At 41.4% G+C, this 20,712-nt stretch overlaps 1 protein-coding gene across 10 annotated transcripts in view; it reads left to right on the top strand.

Moving 5' to 3' along the window:
* The window catches only part of CSNK1G1 (casein kinase 1 gamma 1), a 266,160-nt gene that overhangs the window by 127,687 nt on the left and 117,761 nt on the right, over positions 1-20,712 (top strand). For 9 of the 10 annotated variants that reach the window (XR_006284098.1, XR_005227197.2, XM_043523202.1 and 6 more), the window contains one exon: positions 1,608-1,677. The exons of the other annotated variant lie outside the window; for it this stretch is intronic. Coding sequence is in view for 7 of the 9 variants with exons in the window: in XM_043523202.1 (XP_043379137.1) it covers positions 1,608-1,677 (70 nt within the window). In the remaining 2 variants the exon portion in view is untranslated. The remainder of the gene's footprint in view (positions 1-1,607; positions 1,678-20,712) is intronic. 10 annotated transcript variants of the gene reach the window in all.

The raw sequence follows: 20,712 nt of genomic DNA, 5'->3' as shown, positions 1-20,712 counted from the left end.
TCTGAAACTGTAGAAAATGAGGGTGATCTTGAAGGTGGATAGTCTTCAGAATCCTGTATGTTGAGGATGGATTCTCCTAAACAAAATAAGTCAATGCAGTTATTTAATTATTACCATACTGCTCATTTAGTATTAGTCATTGCATTCACTGACACTCAGTACTACTTTAAAGGTGAAATTGTAAAAGGAAGATCTGCCAATTTCAGCTATTTATTTTTTATCACAACTGCATCTAAAATGATAGTACCATAGAGTAACAACTATATTTTTTGTAAACATGAGAATTCAAGAATAGTCCAGAAGGAAGACAGGCAGTCCTTAAGAAAGAAGGATGAAATGAAAAAAAATTTACCAACCTGAAGGTAGATCCTGCATGTTCAGACATGTTCCCTTCATCTTCAACAGCAGCTTCCTCCTGAGAAGGAGCACTTCTCATGATGATGTTTCATTCGGAAAACCAGGTCTTGCATTTCTTTTTTGAACTGTTTAGATTTTGCACGCATGCCTATCTTACCCACAGGTAGAGGAACTTCATTAAAATATTCCCAAACTGGGTCTCTTTTACGGCCTGCTGCCATTATAGGTTTTCCCTTCTAGCGAGAAAATGGTATGGTAGATCTCAAATCAATGAAGGCTACACTCAGAAAGACCTCAAGACTTCTGGAATATGCTGCTCAAACAGTTTCACGTTTGTTTCCATGGCCTGCCCCTCCCTTCTTACATTTATCTCCAGACTTTTTCTCCTTTTTCAGATCTAATCTGCCCCCAGCAATCTTCTATTTTGAAACTTTGCACTTTTAGAGAGAGGTAAGGGATTGACTCTGTGTACACAAATTTGCAGAGGGACAATAGGGTTGAGGTCTGTTATTTCTCACATCTATCTATCTGTCTGTCTATCTAAACATTTTTGCTCTTAACAAGCACGTTATCTCTGGAGACACAAATCCACAGTTTGAGAACTACAAAACTAAGCATCTCTGATGGTATCTTCTAGACTGAGCACTGAGTCCCATTGAGTTGATAGAAAGATTAACCTAAATAATCTATACAGAAGTCTCTGGAACCCGATAAGATTGGGTCCGTAATCCATGAAGTATTGAAACTCATTTACAAAACTTTTCTTAAACATCACATGAGTATATTGTCTCATACAATAAATTAGGATTTATAATCTCCATTCCATGATGAGGTACCTTTGAGCTATAATCTATCTTTAGATAGGTTTTTCCCTCAAAAAGCATTTTATCAAAAAAATCCGATTTAAATAAAAAATAAGATTTAAATAAAAATAATTTAAATAAGAAAGCTTATGCTCAAATAAATTGGTTAGTCTCTGAGGTGCCACAAGTACTCCTTTTTTTAAAAAAAGGTGAGTTGTCTGAAATTAGAGAAGTTCTTCATAGTAAGTGATATAATGTTCTCATAGCAGCTTCTGGGTTTTTTATCCATTCATTTAGATGACCACTAGTAGTCGGTTCTTGTGTTTGACAATTACATGCTGTAGTTTAACTGTCTGGGTGGCAATGGGTTGGCGTAAAATTTAAAAATGTCCATAGAACCAATTTTATTTAAATTTGACCATCATTTTCTCACTCTCTGGTTTGCAGGAACCAATAAAATCCCGTGCCCCTCAGCTTCATTTAGAGTACAGGTTTTATAAACAGCTCGGCAGTGCAGGTAAGTGAGTTTTTCCTCTCATCTCATATAGAATGCTTATGCCTGGTTTTCAAGCAAATGTTACTGTAATAATAACTGATGTTTGTGGCACATGACTGTCATTTGAAAACTTTATATGGGGCAAATGAATCAGGCCTACCAGTAGCAATCTTTTAGAAGAGATTTTACTGGAATAGTAATTTAGCAGCATGATAAATAAATCCTATGACATTAAAATCTTATAAAGTGACCCACACCCTCCTCTTGTGTAATCTGGGCTATCCAACCGCTGATAATCGCTATGCTTGGTGAATTTGATAACTGCAGATGAGGGTCATAAATCCATAGACGGTGATTGTGTTCGTAATACATGGGGACCTTCACTGATCTAAAAATAATCTAGAACCAATTTACTTTGTACATACCTATGTACAAAGAACTGTAGTATGTCAAGGCACACTCCAGGACTTTCAGTGCTCTGTAACATTCCCACGTGGGATATGACTTCATGGCAAACTGATGTGCTGTAGGTTTACACCCTGGTTTGCTATGCAGTAGCTTGCTCTGTAGACAAGCCCTATCTTGAGGCCTCTGTGCTGTGCTGAGAACTAGGGTAGGAAGACACAATCTGTTCACAAGAATACACCACTTCTAAATATATTCTGATGTACAAGAAATATTCAGGACTAATTTTGATGATAGTTCATTGACTTAGGGTTTTATATTAAATTTTAAACAGAATTAATCACTGCTTGGATTACTTCATTGATTGAAGTGGAAACTGCCTTTAGCTTCTAGCGAATGACTCATCTGACCTGTGGCGGCCTCTGCTGGACAAGTCTGGCTCTTCTGAGGCCTGCCTCAAATTTCCCCTTAACTCAGGCTTTCTTAAAAAGTCCACACAATATAGATATTCAAAACATTTCCCCTTCTAGGGTCCAATTTATTAAGTCCTGCACCAAGTCTTTCTAAAGAAAACTTTTATAAAGTCTTCATTCCAGTTTCGGCTGTGCCCAGCCCCTCTTCCCTTAAAGTCTTTAAGATTTCATTTTTCACCCCAATCACAATCTGGGCACAGCCTGTCCTTTTTAATGGTCTGTCTTCCCTTCAGAGTTCAAACATTCTTCTGTTCCGGTTCCAAGCTGGGCATAGCCCTTTCTGCCTGAGGGTCTGTCTTCTGCTCTCCCAGCAGCTGTTCCCTATTGGTCAGCCTTCTCCACAGCCCTTCTGTGCTGGTATCTTCTACCTGTTATCTTAGAGCCCTACAGGAGCCTTCTTACTCCCTGAAGTGTTGGCAGACATCTGCCACCAACCCACCACTGTCTGTCTCCCCCATATAAGGCTCACGTGCCTTCCCTTAAACCCAGCTGGGCAACAGGTAATCAGACCCGATGCACTGGATCCTGCTCCCTTTCTTTCAAGGGCCATTCACTCTGACAACTTTCAATAAGCAGGAGAGTTTGCTTTTGTAAGTTTAAAAAAGTAGACTTGTAGATGGAAGGCTTACCAAGGTAAGTGATGTGTGTCCAAGAGGTGGGTACACACTTCAGTCACAGGGCATGTACAACAATAAATAAATTGGATGTTTTCCATATTAAAGCTTGATCTACACTTAAGTTTTGCTGGCATAGCTATGCAGTTAGAAGGTGGAAAAAAATGATATCCCAAACTGACTTAGCTATGCCAGCAAAAGCCCTTGTGTAGACAGTTATACCAGCAAAAGATTCCTTTGGTGGTGAAGTTTATGTACTTCATGGAACTGGTATAAGAACTCTGTTACAGGTGTAAGCTGTCTTCCCACTGAAAGGATTTGCTGGTATAGGAATAGCCTAGATAAGGTCTAAATTTGTTTTCCTTTTTTATATGTAGCATTTGTGGTTGGGGCCAGCTGTGGAATTGGAATTCAGGTGTATGTGTTAGGAACAGGGCAAATATTGAAGTTGCATGTCCAATCAGCTTTTTAATAAGGCACTTCTAATATTTGAGCGCATCTAGAGGTTAAAAAGACCATTAAATAGAACACAACACATTAAAAGGAGGACCAACTCTTAAAAAACTTATTTCTCTGCTTCCAAATTACTAGAAATGTGGGCTGTTGTGAGAAATCCAATACAGAGGCAGAGTGAATGCTTTCTAGATCTTTGTTTTGTTGATAAACCAAACTTATAGCCTCAGCCCTATTACTGAGGAATTGTGAAAACTCACTTATTTCCCTTGGGGATTCTCTATCCCTATTCCACAGAATTAAATTTCCAGCATACAAATCGGATGGCAAAGAATTATCTTCTTAGTTTTTTTTTTTTTTTAAATAGAAGCATATTCTGGAGTTTGACTACATAAACTGGACAAGCACAATATGTGGTCGTTTAAAATGTGCAGGCAAAGTAGCCACACTCTTAATTTCTGCCAGAAGGCGAAAAGTTTGTACTGCTGTATTCGTTTTGACGGAGGTTCAACAATCCGATCAGACGCTACTGAAAGCAGTAATGGGAGGCAGGCAGAAATTACTCTTGTCCTAACAGTAGTGTTGTGCAAAAGAATGGTTATTTCAAAATTCCTACCTCTGTGCAGCTAAATATTTTATCTCTAGGCTACCTAGATAAAATTTCCAGGAAGGTCAGAGCACCAGCAGCTGGAAGAAGGTGTGCATGAAAGAACAGAGATGCTGTTGCTTCAAAGTGGCAGCTGTGTCAACTGCTTTGCATCCCTTTTCATTGAAGGGATTGAGGCAGGGGTTATCCATTGTAACTTTTGGCTGCTGCTGCAGCCTCAAGGAAGAACTAATTTATGATGCAGCAGCAGACACAAACCAAAATTAAAGTTTTTACATACTTTTCCTGAAGAGGGCTTCAGAATGCAGCTGTTTAAAATGACTGTTGTGGCTGGGTTGGTCTTTTTAATGTTTTTTACTATTGCTGTGCATGAAGTAGTTTAAATTCTTATATTCGCAGAAATTCGAGGTAGAAGAGCCCCCTTAAAACATCTGAGCCATCTTTCTGCTGATGCAGGATTGTTCTCTACAGAAGATCGTTTTGTCCAGTCTAGTTTTTAAATGTCTCAAGTAATGAGGCTTCCAACTCTTCCTTTGGTATACTATTTCATAGCCCAATTTATCTGTCAGAACAAGTGCCAGCTTCCTCCTTTCTTCGGGGGTGCTCAACCCCCACTCTGGCTCAGGACCGCCACCACTCCACCCCTTCCCCAATTCCCCCACCCTCCCCCACCTCTTCCTGGATAACTCCACCCCTCCCCCCAGCGCCTCCTGCACACCACAGAACAGCTGATCGTGGCAGACGGGAGGCGCTGGGAGGGAGCGGGGAGGAATTGATCCCCGGGTCCGTCGGTGGGCGGGAGGCGCTGGTGGGGAGGGAGGGAGGGAGTTGGCTGCCGGTGGGTACTAAGCACCCACTATTTTTTTCCGTGGGTGTTCTAGCCCACTGAGTCTGTGCCTATTTCTGTTAGGATTTGTTTCCCAGTATTTAGCCTAAATTTTATTGATTTCTTATAATGCACACCCCTGAGCGATGTAAGTTACATTGACCTAAGTACCCGTGTGGACAATGCTATGTTGGGGAGAGAGCTTTTCCCACTGAAATAGATACCACCTCTTGTGGAGGTGGAGTAGTTACGCTGATGGGAGAGCTCTATCCCGTTGGCATCTTCACCAGATGCGCTACAGCAGCTGCACTGCTGTAGCACTTCTAGTGTAGACTAGCCTTCAAATGACCCCACATTTGGATCACTTCCCTACCCTTTACTCCCATGAGGTATAGCAAATTTCAAAACAATTGGTGTAAATCTACAGATTTTAGGTCACTTAGCAGAGTTGTCTTTTGAACAAGAGGGGCTTCCCCTCCTCAGCTAGAGCAGAGGTGGTACTTCAGTGTAATAGCCCTAACTCACATTGCTTTCCAAGAGAGTTCTGCAGCTCAGCACCAGAGGCATTGTCGCAAGTATGTGCACAGAAGTAATTCTTGAAAAACAGTTACCAGTAAGTAATTAACCCTTTTCTTGGAGCACTTCCTTTGGTCACTGCTAGCTCCCTACTGTTTCCCTTGTCCCTCTTACAGTAATGTTTTCCCCAATATGCCTTTCTAGGACTGCCCCTTTAAATTTGCCAAATAGGTGCGGCCCTGAAGTGGCCATCGTGCAGTTTACTTCTGCTTGCTGCAGCTCTCTGCTTGCAAGCTGGTAAGTATCTTTCTTCTGTCAGCTTTTTTTGTCTTTGTTGAGTGAAACCTCTAGTGGTAGGGTGACCAGATGTCCCATTTTTGGGGATTTTTTTTTGTATATAGGCACCTATTACTCCCAACTCCCGTCCCATTTTTTCACAGTTGCTGTCTGGTCACCCTGTCTAGTGGCCTACAACCTTTTTGTTTTTCTTTCTGCCATTTTACCTCAGTTTAGATAGTCATATGAAAGTCCTTGTTTCTAGTCTGTACTCAACTGGCTAGTTCACATAGCCTCCTACAAAAGGAGCTACTTTTCCTGCTGTCTTTATAAAGGGCAGAGAGTGTGAGGTGTGGCTGCCAGAGGCAGTTGGACTAATTTGTGTTTAATAACCTCTATGCAAACTAACCATATTTACTTTTCCTTCAATGTTGATCTTATAAGGAGTGGCCTGTCAGAAAACTGCATCAACATGACTACATCTGAAAGAGGAAAAAAGCCTTTTAAATGGTCTCTCCCTATAGCTCAGTAGTGTGAGCCTGAATGAATGCTTGTGAGCATGTATCCTACATAAAGGATGCTGACGCTGTTCCCAGCCACGTACAGTATTTAGGTAAAACAATCTTACTTGCTGGAGGGTTGTCACCTGGGAGCTAGTGTTCAGTACTGCATCCATCCACACTCCTTTTGAAGGTTATGGGAGCACCTGGACACTTCTGCCATGAACTTAAACCAGTTCTAGTCAGGTACAGGACCAAATGGTTAGTCTGAGGCTTGGTTCTGTGCCCTGCGGGCTCCATTTTAAGATCATTGCATTCCATGAACCCCTCTTCTTAGTGTGGCAACTTCTCCACTCTACCAGCAATGGGTTGGCCATTCCTGGCCCTTTAAGAACATAAGAATGGCCATACTGGGTCAGACCAAAGGTCCATCCAGCCCAGTATCTTGTCTGCCGACAGTGGCCACTGCCAGGTGCCACACCTGACCACTGGACTTCCTTCTTGCTGTGAGGCTTTGGTCACATAATTGGCCAGCCCTTCTGTTTCTGTACTGGCAGGGTAATTGTGACACTTCTCAGAGGCACACAGGGTTGTGAAGTACCTTGCTACCACCTCCTATTAGCATGAGGAAGTTTTGTTTCTGTCTGCCATGGGTCAGCTCCTTGTCTCCCTGGGCAACACAAGCATTCTCCTCTAGGCCTTGCACACCCTGCTTTGTCTTCAGGTTGGCAATAGGCATACTCCAACATCTGAGTGTGTCCAGTCCCTGTTCTACTGGACATTCACAGTATTCAGATTTTTTGCTCCCAAAGGAGCAGTACACCCCAGTTTATCAGTTACAGTCAGATCACCCCTCCACTTAACACACAACACTTAAGTAAGTTTATAGTGAAAACAAGTGGAAGTTTATTTAACCAACCACAAATATTTGAGTAATAGCAACTAGAAGTATTGGAAGCAAGTGCTTACATATGAAATAAAATATCATGCATTCTAGACCATAAACTTTATTAAGATATTCTTATGTCTAATGAAGTATGGCTTGCCAGTGTTTTTTCAGCCAGGCAGGCTGTGATCCTTTTTTCATGAGACAAGCCTTACTGTCTGCTTGTTTCCTAAGTGAAGTCTTCCAGGGTGTCTTTGGTATCCTTAGATGGATCAGGATAGTCCTTTGTTCTTTTCATAAACAGGACACCCTCTGCTGATTGTTTTCTTCTTGTGGCCTCCCTCTCCTTGATTTTTGCAGTCTTTTAATCAGCATCTGGCTCTGTGTGAGACACACAATGACCAGACAGAGCGATTAGTGTCTGATACTTCCTGCTTGAAAGGAACCTGTTGAAGACCTGTTATCTCTTGGTTTCCTGCCTTAACTCCAAGGTGGTGAGAAAGTAATTTGCAGTATAGATACATATCTCCTTCAATAATATCTGTACTTACATTTTGAAATGATTGCAACGCCCATTGGTCTACTGTTTCTTGATAGAGAACTTACATGGCATCCTTTGGTGAATTTAAGTGTGCATATGTGACCCAGGCGATCCTTGTAAAACCTTGTGCATCCCCTGTGCCAGTTGGCACCAAGAGGTTCCAGGGTGACAGTATTGATGTAGAAGTCTACACCATATAGGGCATTCCAGTCAGCCCCCAATTAGGCCCCAGCATGTCTCTTGTGGCTGATGAAAGTGGTCCAAATCCAGCTCTGGTTTTCCCATGCACTGTCAATCCCAATCACTCATATATAACCTTTTTCTTGAAGCCTCTGAAGTTAATGTCTGGGTAATAGAGTCATAAGCACTCTCTATTAGTTGTCCTGCCAGCTGCCTCTCAAGTCTAAATTGGGATCCATCTGTTCAATGCACTGAAAGGTCAGTTTGAAGCTAGTTATTGTGTGTGACACTAAAACTGTATCACCCCTTCGTCACAGCTGCTGAAAAATCTTTGCTGCTTTGTCCTTTTGGTCTGCTGGCCAAGTCTTCCCTTCATTCAGGGCAGCTCCCTTCATTCAGGGCAGCTCCTTCCAGCTGGCCCAACAGAATCCCAAACTTCTGGTACTCAGGTAAGTAGTGTCACAGTTCAGATCAACTGTACTTGTATTCCACCCTCCACGGTCTAGCAAGGGCACCCACTCTAAGCTCCATGCTCCTCAGCTGTCACCTCTCTTGGGTGGAGACATGCGTTTCCTGTCTGAGGTATTTCAAGGCTGCACAGTTCGCTGATTATACTATGCTATCCTCCAGTGAGGCAGACTGCCTAAGTGGTCAGTATCTGCATTTTGCTTTGTCTTCAGAGACTAATAACAGTGTAGTTGCCAACAGTTACAAGTTACTACAGTTTTTTTCTAAGCAAGCACCTTTATTCCTATATCAAATGTGTGATAGAGAAAACATATTAAAAACAAAAACCAGAGATCACCCACTAACTCCAACAAGAGTTCTGGTTAGTGACTAGTCCTTCAAACACACAAAGGGGTTTTCCTGTGGTCACCAGTTCATAACAACTTTTGCTCAGAACTAGCTCTGTACTGTCTTACGGGTCTTCAGGGGCCAAAAACCTTCTGGCCCTTCCCTAAGGATTGGGGCTCTCTTGGACCACAGGTCCTGTCCATTTGCTGGATCAGAAAGAAGGCCCTGAGTCAGTTTTAACTCGAGCTAGTTAACCAAAAACGCTTTTTGTCCATTGGTCCCTGGAGAATTCAGTTTGAACTAGTATATTGTGAGCCTCTCTCCCCCCTGGGCTCGTTCCCCAGCCCAGAGCTCAGACTCTCAACCTGGTGTATCCCTGCAGCAGCAGCCATTGCTGCATGTGCTCTCTAGCAGACCATGTGGTTCCTTCTACAGTATATGAGGAGAGCAGGAAGTGAGGCCAGGGTATCATTTCTGCTCTATAGGTAAGGAGAGTGGGGAAGGAAGACTGGAGAGAGGCCACCCTCTCTCCCGTTTCCTCATCTTCTCTCCCCTTCTCCCACCAACCAGTCGGGGCTCTCTGGGGAAAGGGACGGCTTTCAGAACACAAGTGCAGATCTATGGAGTGTGGGACTTCACACTAGGAACTGGATCTTGCAGGGCCTCCCTTCCCATTCACAGGATGATTTCAATATCAGCTGCTACATAAGCTATTGGAAAACAATGAAACAGAAAATGCACGGTCTGGTTGAAGTAAGGTAGATAGAGATAGATATGTACTAAATTCACTGCTGTGGGTAAGTTGGTTAGATCTAGAAGTTAATCACCTGGACAAATCACAAGACATCTCTGGAGTAAAGCAACTGCTATGGGCAGAACGCGGAACTGAGCTCTAAGAGAGCATAGTCAGGAACATCATGAATATAAAGTAGGGCTGTCAAGCGATTAAAAAAAGTAATTGTGATTAATTGCGCTGTTAATAATAGAATGCCGTTTATTTAAAGATTTTTTTAATGTTTTCTACATTTTCAAATATTGATTTCAATTACAGCACAATACAAAGTCTACAGTGCTCACTTTATATTTATTAATATTTGCACTGTAACAATAAAAGAAATAGTATTTTTCAATTCACCTAATACAAGTATAGTAGTGCAATCTTTGTCATGAAAGTTGAACTTCTAAATATAGAATTATGTACAAAAATAACTGCACTCAAAAATAAAACAATGTGAAACTTTAGCGCCTACAAGTCCACTGAGTCCCACTTCTTGTTCAACCAATCGCTCAGACAAACAAGTTTGTTTACATTTATGGGAGATAATGCTGCCCGCTTCTTGTTGTCAATGTCACCTGAAAGTGAGACCAGGCATTCACATGGCATTGTTGTAGCTATGCAAGATATTTACATGCCAGACGCACTAAAGATTCATGTGTCCCTTCACGCTTCAACCATCATTCTAGAGGACATGCATCCATGCTGATGACAGGCTCTGCTTGACAATGGTCCAAAGCAGTGTGGACCGACGCATGTTCATTTTCATCATCTGAATCAGATGCCACCAGGAGAAGGTTGATTTTTTTTTTTTTTTTTTTTTGTGGTGGTGGTGGTTCGGGTTCTGTGGTTTCCGTATCGGAGTATTGCTCTTTTAAGCATGCTCCACACCTCGTTCCTCTCAGATTTTGGAAGGTGCTTCAGATTCTTAAACCTTGGGTCGAGTGTTGTAGCGATCTTTAAGAAATCTCACATTGGTACTTTCTTTGCATTTTGTCAAATCTGTCGTGAAAGTGTTCTTGAAACGTACAACATGTGCTGGGTCATCATCTGAGACTGCTCTAACATGAAATATATGGCAGAATGCGAGTAACACAGAGCAGGAGACATACAATTCTCCCCCAATCAGTTCATTCACAAATTTAATTAACACATGATTTTTTTTTAACGAGCGTCATGAGCATGGAAGCATGTCCTCTGGAATGGTGGTTGAAGCATGAAAGGGCATATGAATGTTTAGCATATCTGGCACGTAAATACCTTGCAGTGTCAGCTACAAAAGTGCCATGCAAAAGTCTGTTCTCACTTTCAGGTGACATTGTAAATAAGAAGGCAGCATTATCTCCTGTAAATGTAACAAACTTGTTTGTCTTAGCGATTGGCTGAACAAGAATTAGGACTGAGTGGACTTGTAGGCTCTAAAGTTCTACATTGTTTTGTTTTTGAGTGCAGTTATGTAACAAAAATCTACATTTGTAAATTGCGCTTTCACGATAGAGATCACTCTACAGTACTTGTATGAGGTGAATTGAAATACTGTTTATTTTGCTTATCATGTTTACAGTGCAAATATTTGGAATAAAAAAATATATAGTGAGCACTGTACCCTTTGTGTTGCAATTGAAATCAATATATTTGAAAATATAGAAAAACATTCAAAAATATTTAATACATTTCAATTGGTATTCTATTGTTTAGCAGTGCGATTAAAACTGCGATTAATCGAGATTAATTTTTTTAATCGTGTTTGATTTTTGAGTTAATCATGTGAGTTAACTGCGATTAATCAACAGCCCTAATATAAAGACTTTCCAAAATGATTAGATGTTCACAATAAAATTCCTGCCAAACTGAGTTTAGTTTTGAGGAGACAGTACTTAGGAAACAGTTCTACATTCCTACTGGGTTCCACAGAGAATGGAAAGGGAACAGAGCTCCAAGTGAAGGTTAAGAAAAGCTGTATTTTCAGATTCTCTCAATATAGAGCATCTGAACAGCACTGAGTAAGGAAGATGTGAGTGAGAGGAATAAATTGATTGTCCTTCATCTATCCCAGCAGAATGAGCTGCAGAGAAGGATGTTTCAGAGTACTTTAAAAAATGCAAATATTTCTTTGCTGATTGTCAGGTGATCTATCATATTCCATTAAGATATTTCCATTTGGGTACATAATTCCTTCTCCACAGCTACTAAAAAAGGAAATATGAATCTATCAATGGGAACCCCCACTCCCTAGAAATCTTAGAATTGTAGGACTGGAGGAACCTCGAGAGGTCATCTAGTCCAGTCCCCTGCACTCAAGGCGGGACTAAGTATTATCCAGACCATACTAGACAGGTGTGTGTCTAACTTACTCTTAAAAACCTCCAATGATGGAGGTTCCACAGCCTCCCTAGGCGATGAAAAAGGACTGAGATTTATATCAAAAGCTTTACTTGCCCCCCACTTACCTCCTTGCAGTTAAGTAGTAGCTTGAACTCTGTAATAACCTAAAGTTGCTTATCTGTAGGGTCACATTGAAAAGTTTGTATAACAAATTGGACTAAATTCTGACTTTGGGGCATGTGTGCCTGAAAAGCTGTAACTAGGAGACCTGTGGAATGAAAGTACTGTATCCTGACTCGAGGTTACCCAAACCTGAGTTGGCCCCCAAAGTAGGAATTGGGGACACAGCCCCTCCATTTGTGTGTACCCCTGATTTTATTAATCACTCCTCTTCATTCTCCCCCATTGAGTACTCGTGTTCTTGCTCAGAAGCCCATGGCCAGCCCATGGTGTTGGAACAGATGATAAATACTTTTGCACTTCTAGCACCTTTCATCTGAAGATCTTAAAGCGTATTTCAAAAGTGAGAATTATATACCACTCAACAGCTTGAGGGAACTAAGGGAGAAGCAGTGGCTTGCCAAGGCTTATATAGCCAGTGGCAGTGTGTAGAATAGTAACTAGGTCTCTTGACTTAACCACCAGACCACACTGCCTCGTGTGCGATATTCACATTTTGAGACCAAATGGGAAGATAACATTTCCCCTAAAGAAGAAACAAAAGGACTAAAAAGCATCTGTTGCAATATTTTGGATGTTTGGTGTTTTCTTGTCTCTGGTTAAGAGGCTAGTGCTGAAGAGTTAAAGGTTTTCTGAAGTTCTCAATCTGTGGATGCTACATGTTCACTAAATTTACCATGATAGGGTCAGAATACTGACAGCAAACTTACCATATTCCTATTGTTGCTACTCTTCTAAAGAGAGGATATACTGGCTGCCATTTCAGAACATTTTTTAACAGCATTTTCTAAGATACTACTGTGACGGTGCCCCGCATAAGGCTTTATGGAAATATGCTTACAAATGAATGACATAACTAGAATGTCTTTTATGCTACATATGCCATGTAACATATCTCTGTAAAGGTTATGATCTACTGAATCTATTAATCCTATATGTATGGATGGATCATTTTTGTATTCGAAGTTATGAATATTGGCTACATAATTGTTTGTTTGATTCTGAGTAGGTTTTAGCAGTTGGTCAGCTTCCTGAGAAAAGACTATTCTCAGTAAGTGCCCAGTCAAGAAGCCCTTAAGCCAACAATGAACCTGGAGATGCCAGTCCACATCTGGGCCTTCCCAGGAATGTGGCTTGGCTGGTAAGAAACTCAGTCATGCATGGGCATGTGACTTGCCCAGTTGACTCCAAAACTCCATTTTATAGCTGGACTTTGCATAGGAGAGAGGAGCGGGTCTCCACCCACAAGAGAGAGTCTATTTAAACCCCTGGGAGACCCCTCCATTTTGTCTTCAGCTGGCTAAAGAGAGAGCCTGTCCACCCCCAAAGATAGCTGAAAGAAACTGGAACAAAGGACAGTAACTACAGGGGGTGTGAGTGATTGCTGGACCCAGACTAGAAGATTAGTCTGTAAAAGGAAGCTTACTGGAACTGGTGAGGTTTTTATCTATATTCAGTTTGATTAGAAAAAAACTTGCATCTTTTATGTTGCTTGGTAATTCACTTTGTTCTGTCTGTTACTACTTGGAACCACTTGAATCCTACTTTCTGTATTTAATAAAATAACTTTTTACTTATTAATTAACCCAGAGTATGTATTAATACTGGGGGGGGGGACAAACAGCTGTGCATATCTCTCTGTCAGTGTTATAGAGGGTGAACAATTTGAGTTTGAGGTAAAACAGATTTATTTAGGGTTTGGACCCCATTGGGAGTTGGGCATCTGAGTGTTAAAGACAGGAACGCTTCTGTAAGCTGCTTTCAGTTAAGCCTGTAGCTGTTAGGGGAAGTGGTTCAGACCTGGGTCTGGGTTTGCATTAGGCTAGCGGGTCTGGCTCAAACCAGGCAGGGCACTGAAGTCCTAAGCTGAGAGGGCAGGAGCAGTAGTAGTCTTGGCACCTCAGGTGGCACCTCCCAAGGGGGTTTCTGTGATCCAACCCATGTCAACTATATTTTAATCCTGTACTTAAACTCAAAAACAACAAAAGTATGTGTTAGCAAATGTTGACTTTCTATTGGTGCAAACTCTGCTCCATTGGAACAATCTGAATATTTTCTTACAGCAAAATAGCTTATGGAACTGTTAGACGTTCAAGAATACCCTGGGCTTCTTCCCAGTCTCTAATTCTTAAACCCTTATTCAACATTTTGACCTTAACTTATGTAACTTGAACAGTAAGATGTATTGCCATCCATTTACGGGCTTCACTTTAATGCATTGAGATAGTGTTTAAACATATACCTAGTGCCAGACTGTTTCTGCCTGATGCATGTGCAGTGAAAACAAGTTTATTTCTGTTCAATAGCGGCCTATTTTTATACTAATCTGCTTGACATCCGACTTACTCAAAGAAATTGGGCCTTGACAAAGACTTGGTTCCTGGGAGTTTAGTATCAACATTCTTGCATTGTTAAGTAAAATAGCTTAATTTAGCTTAAACCTGGAGTTTTACTGCGCTGCCACTCATTTTGTGAGCCATATTCTACCTGGACAGATAAAATATTGGGACCACCAAGTGCTATTACTTCCTACCCCCACCTTGTCAAGTTTGAAATTGTTCCTGCAGACAACTGGGGAGAATGTTGAGACTATCCCTGTTTTGTCTGGATTTCTCAGTCTGTCAGAACCTTGTCTGTCTTTAGTACAGCAAAATCCCGTGAGGCCTTGTGTGTCTGACCAGCCATATAACATATGTCACAGCAGCCAGGGACCAGAAGAAAGGGTTGGGCCTACTTTCTTTACTTCTCTAAGAACAAATCTGTTATCCTGGGACACCAAGTCCACTGGGTAGTCTCATCACCCTTCAGCCCTGCAGCTTCATCCAGTGAAGTGTCTCAGCAGCCTTCTGACATGAGCAAAATTGAGTCAAGATTATTCTGTTTTCATTTCTTTTTACATAAACTGAACACATCCTTTTGTCCTTCTGCTCAGTGTGACCCTTCTGCCACTCTTCCACGTCTTCTGGCCGCAATGGATCCTAGCCTTTTCCTCTTTCACTGCCCCATACTTATCCCCCCTTCTATACTTCCATCTCTTTCCTTTCACCCCTTTGTTGCACTCTCAATCCCTACCTCTTCCCAACCTACACAAGCCCACAATAATTATACTTTTTTCATAAACAAAAAACCAGTAGATTGAGTGAGGGATAGTCTCTATATTTTATACTGGTATATCTAAGGATTCCACTGTTTTTAAAGTTTTATTTTCACTCTGTATACCAGTTTTTTCTGTAATGAAATATTTGAAGTCCTTATCCATTACTGTTTTGGACCCTTTCTGATTTTCTTTGTATGATGATATTGAATGAGGAAAAACATCTCAACTTGCTGTTTGAGAAGCAGAATCTTTGTCAGAAACGATACCCCAGAGAACTATATAGGATAATGTAAAGAACCGTCATCCTGTTCATGCAAGTCATTTAGTATGTCTATGTATTTTCCCATATATTTGTAGATGTATGCTAGTCTATAGTGTATATTAAATAAGCATCTTCAGAATGGATATATTTTCAGTAAATTTTATTTTCATCAGTGAGTGCCTTATTTGCAATATTCTGTTCACCTTGTGCACGAAACTCTTAATTCTGCTCACCATTGATTTTTTTGGATTTACTCTGGCACAAATTGCCAGAGTACAACTATATAAATGCAGAGTGAGGAACTGGTCTGCAGGACTCTTCCCTCATTTCAACAGTGCACCGAATGTAGCAAATGTTCTGCAGTATTCAAAAATTTGATCATGTAATTAAAGACACTAAGACATAATTCAGATTTTAAGACCAGAAGGGACCATTATTGTGTAATCTGACTTCCTGCATAACACACAGGCTATAAACCTTCACCTAATAATTCCAGCATCAACTCCATAACTTCTGGCTGAGCTAAAGCATATTATTTTTTGTAGAAAGGCACCAATCTTAATTTGAAGACTTTCATGTGATAGAAAACCCCCCACATCCCTATGTAATTTGTTCCAATAGCTAATTACTCTCACTAAATTGTTTTCACCTTTTTCTAGTCTGAATTTGTCCGGTTTCTAGCCACTGGATCTTGTTATGCCTTTATCTGCTAGATTAAAGATCCCTCAACCAGCAGAAATCTGGCCCATGTGTAGTTATTTGAAGACTGTGATCAAGTTACCTAATAGCCTTCTACTGTAGGAACTAAATAGATTGAGCTTCTTTAGTCTCTCCCTAAGGAATCTCTCATTGGAATTTCATGGGTTTTCATTTAAAAAAAATTTCAGATCATGTAATCTTTTTTCTGTTTGTTAGCACTAGAATAATCTATCCTGCACAAGATGTAAAGTTGTTAAGGCAAGGGTTCCTGCAGAGTACTGTCTCAATATCAATATGAGAAAGGGATCATCAAACGTCTTAGTATGTTCCAAAATTCCACATTCACTACTGCACCTTTCTTTTAAAATGTTGTTTAGCAATTTACTGAACATGCTTGTAGTAATCCAACTAGAAGTCAGGCAATTCAAAACTGACTTTCACTTAAATATTGAAAAGCACCCCTGCTCCAAAAGGGCATCTCCCTGTCAAATTTAAATGTTGCCACCCCCAACATCTAGGCATTAGAGCTGAAAAAATATTTTAAGTTGCTAGAATTATTTTTATAATTCTCAAAACTTTTTTCTATTTTTGCTTAAACTTACAAAAAAAAAACTTACCCTCAGACCAGACTTGGGATGCTTCAGCAAAAAAGTGAAAGTTGTATAGTTCAAGCAACTGAGTAAGTGCCTTTAGAATGGAAATACATAGACAATGGACAAGCAGGGGGAAAAGGGAGGAGGTATTGCATTATAAATCGAGAATATGTACTTTTTTTTCTGAGGTTCAGAAAGAGGTGGAAGACAGACCAGTTGACAATCTCGGGGTGAAGATAAAAATGGAAAAAAACAAACCAAATCAGCGATGTCATGGTAGGGGGTCTACTATAGATCACTTCAGCAGGAAGAGGTGGATGAGGCACTGCCAAAACAAAAGCAGAAATATCCAAAACACAAGACCGGGTAATAATGAGGGACTTTAACTACCCAGACATCTATTGGAAAATAATACAGTGAAAGGCAAAACATCCAGTAAATTCTTGGAAAGTATTAGGGACAGATTTTTGTTTCAGAAAATGGAGGACGTAACGAAAGGGTCACCCATTTTATACTTGATCCTGACTAATGGAGGGATTGGCGCAAATGTGAAGGTTGAAGGCAGTCTGGGTGAAAGTGATCATGAAACAAAGATTTTATATCCTAAGGAAAGGAAGCAGTGAGGGCAGCAGAATGACAATAGACTTTCTCTGCTGCTTCTTTTTTTTTTTTTTTTTTTTAATTAGTAGATACAGTTCCATGGGAATAAAATCTAATCCAAATGCAAAGGAAAAATAGGAAGAATAGTAAGAGGCCAGTATGGCTCCATCAGGAGCTCTTTAATCTGAAAATCAAAAAGGAATCCTAAAAAAGGTGGAATCATGGGCAAATTTCTAAGGATGACTGACTATAAAAGAACAGCACAAGCATGTAAGGACAATATCAAAAAGAAAGGCACAGCTAAGACACAAAATTAGTTATACTTAGCAAGTTCCATAAAAGGCAATAAGAGGTTCTGTGAATACATTAGGAGCAAAAGAAAGATGAGGGAAAGTATAGGTCCCCTACACGGGAGCTGATAACAGACAACATCAAGAAAGCTGAGGTGTTTAATGCCTATTTTGCACCAGTCTTCACTAAAAGGGTAAATTTTGACCAGATACTTAGACAATATTAATAATGAGGAGGAGGAGAAACAAACTAAAATAGGGAAAAAATAGGCTAAAGAATATTTAGATAAGTTAGATGTAGTCAAGTTGGCAGGGCTGATGAAATGCATCGTATGGTACTAAGGAACTACCCGAAAAAATATTGGAACGGTTAGCAATTATCTTTCAGAACATATGGAGGATGAGTGAGATCCCAGAAGACTGGAGAAGGGCAAAGATAGTACCTATCTTTAAAAAGAAGACCTGGACCAATAATAGATCTGTCAGCCAAACTTTGATATGTGGAAAGATACTGGAACAAATTACTAAGCAATCAGTTTGTAAGCACGTGGAGGATAAGGAATAGCCACCATGGATTTGTCAAGAATACATCATGCCAAACCAAACTAATTTTCTCCTTTCATGGGGTTATTGGCTTTGCAGATGGGGAAAAGCAGTTAAATGTGGTATCTTGATTTTAGAAAGGCTTAAGACACAGTCCCACATGACATTCTCATAGGCAAACTAGGGAAATGTGGTCTAAATTAAATTACTATTAGGTGGGTGCAAAACTTGTTGAAAGACCACACTCAGAGTACTTATCAGTGGTTAGCTGTCAAAATGGGAGGACATATCTAGTGACATTCTGTAGAGATCTATCCTGGTCCAGTACTATTCTATATTTTCATAAATGACTTGGATAATGGAGTGGAGAGTATGCTTATAACGTTTGCAGATGACATCAAGTGGATAGGGGTTGCTCTCACTTCGGATGATAGGATTAGAATTCAAAATGACCTTGACAAATTGGAGAATTGGTCTGAATTCAACAAGATGAAATTCAGATATGTTAAGGGCTGTTATAAAGAGGACGGTGATCAGTTATTCTCCATGTCCACTGAAGGAAGGACAAGAAGTCATGGGCTTGATCTGCAGCAAGGGAGATTTAGGACATGTCTACACTGGCAAAATTACAGCCCTGGCAGTTACAGCACTGCTCAGAGAGCACAGAAGGAAAACCTCTGTTGTGTGTTCACACTGACAGCTACCTGCACAATAGCTTGTTCACACTTGCGGCACTTGTAGCACTATTTGGAGTGGTGCACTCTGGGCAGCTATCCCATAGCGGCAAAATAGAGAGGTGCTCTAAGACTTGTGGGAACACAAAGGGGTTCGCAGGGCATCCTGTTTCTAGTCCCAGTGCCCCGTGATGCATTGCTTCGCAGTCCCTTCTGTCTGCATTTGGCATCATCTTTCAACGGTTTGTGTACTGCGCACCTCTTTCTGACTGCAGGAATGGATTCCGAACTGCTGACCAGTATGCTGCTGGCTTGGACAAACACGTCACGAGTGGCAGTGGAGTTATTCTTTAAACTGCAAAGGCAATGGGAGTGCAACCTTGATCTCGCCATGCGAAGTATCCACGACACGAGATTGCTTGTGGCATTCTTGGAGGTGCTGCCCACAGTGGAACACTGCTTTTGGTCTTGGGAAAGAAGCACTGAGTGGTGGGATCATATCGTCATGCATGTCTGGGATGACGAGCAGTGGCTGCAGAACTTTCGCATGAGGAAAGCCACATTCATGGGACTGTGTGATGAGCTCGCGCCAGCCCTGCGGCGCAAGGATACAGGAATGAGAGCTGCCCTGCTGTTGGAGAAGCGCGTGGCAATTGCACTGTGGAAGCTACCAATCGGTCACTAACCAGTTCGAAATGGAAAAGTTGACCCTTGGAGTCGTGTTGATGGAAGTGTGCAGGGCCATTAATCGCATTCAGCTCTGAAAGACCATGACTCTTGGCAATGTGTGTGACATTGTGGATGGCTTTGCACAAATGGGCTTCCCTAACTGTGGAGGGGTGATAGATGGCATGCACATTCCAATTCTGGCACCAGACCACCTAGCCACCGAGTACATGAATTGCAACAGGTATTTCTCAATGGTTCTCCAGGCGTTTGTCGATCACCATGGGCATTTCACAGACAGTAACGCAGGCTGGTCCGGAAAGGTTCATGACACACGCATCTTTCGGAATACTGGCCTGTTCAAGAAGCTGCAAGCAGGGACTTTCTTCCCGGACCAGAAGATCACTGAAGGGGAAGTCGAAATGCCCATTGTGATCCTGGAGACCCCACCTACCCTTTAATGCCATGGCTTATGAAGCCATACACAGGGCAACTTGATAGCAGCAAGGAGTGGTTCAACAACAGGCTGAGCAAGTGCAGATGACTGAGTGTGCATTTGGACATTTAAAAGCCCGCTGGTGATGCCTGTATGGGAAGCTGGACATGGCCGATGACAGTATTCCTATGCTTATAGCTGCGTGCTGTATGCGCCATAACATTTGTGAAGGGAAGGGTGAAAGCTTCACTCAAGGCTGGACCGCAAAGGCTCAGCACCTGGAGGCTGAGTTTGAACAGCCAGTAACCAGAGCTATTAGAGGGACACAGCGTGGGGCCATGAGGATCAGGAATGCTTTGAGGCAGCAATCTGAAGGTGAAAGCCACTAATATTTGTTGCTATGCTCAGGATTGCAGTGCTTGTAATGCTAGGAGGTGATTGATGCTCATGATGCAAGAAGTTGCCTTAACATAATTGTATGTTGCTTTGCCGTGCTCTTTCTGCTTTCACTTAGTAGAATAAAATTGCTTTCAAACAAACACAATTCTTTTAATAAAAGACCTCAATCTGAGGAGAGAGTCAAATGAAAAAATTCATCAGCAGAGAAGGGAAGGCCTACAGAGGCGGAGGGGTCCCGGGACGGCTACAGATTTGTGTACATCCAGGGATCATACCTAACCTCCATTGGAGTACGATGCAGTGGATGCTGTACTTCTGCAGAGGGATGGGTGTTGCGTGTAGTGGGTAGTGGGAGTTCACAGTGCTGGACTGTGAGGAGGGAGGAGTGGAATGCTGCGGGTAGAGAGTGGAGCCAGGAGGTTGATGACTGCGTGTTGGTGGAATG

Source organism: Chelonia mydas, chromosome 10 (genome assembly GCF_015237465.2).
Source record: "Chelonia mydas isolate rCheMyd1 chromosome 10, rCheMyd1.pri.v2, whole genome shotgun sequence".
Classification (NCBI taxonomy): domain Eukaryota; kingdom Metazoa; phylum Chordata; order Testudines; family Cheloniidae; genus Chelonia; species Chelonia mydas.
This window is presented reverse-complemented; position numbering and strand designations above follow the sequence as displayed.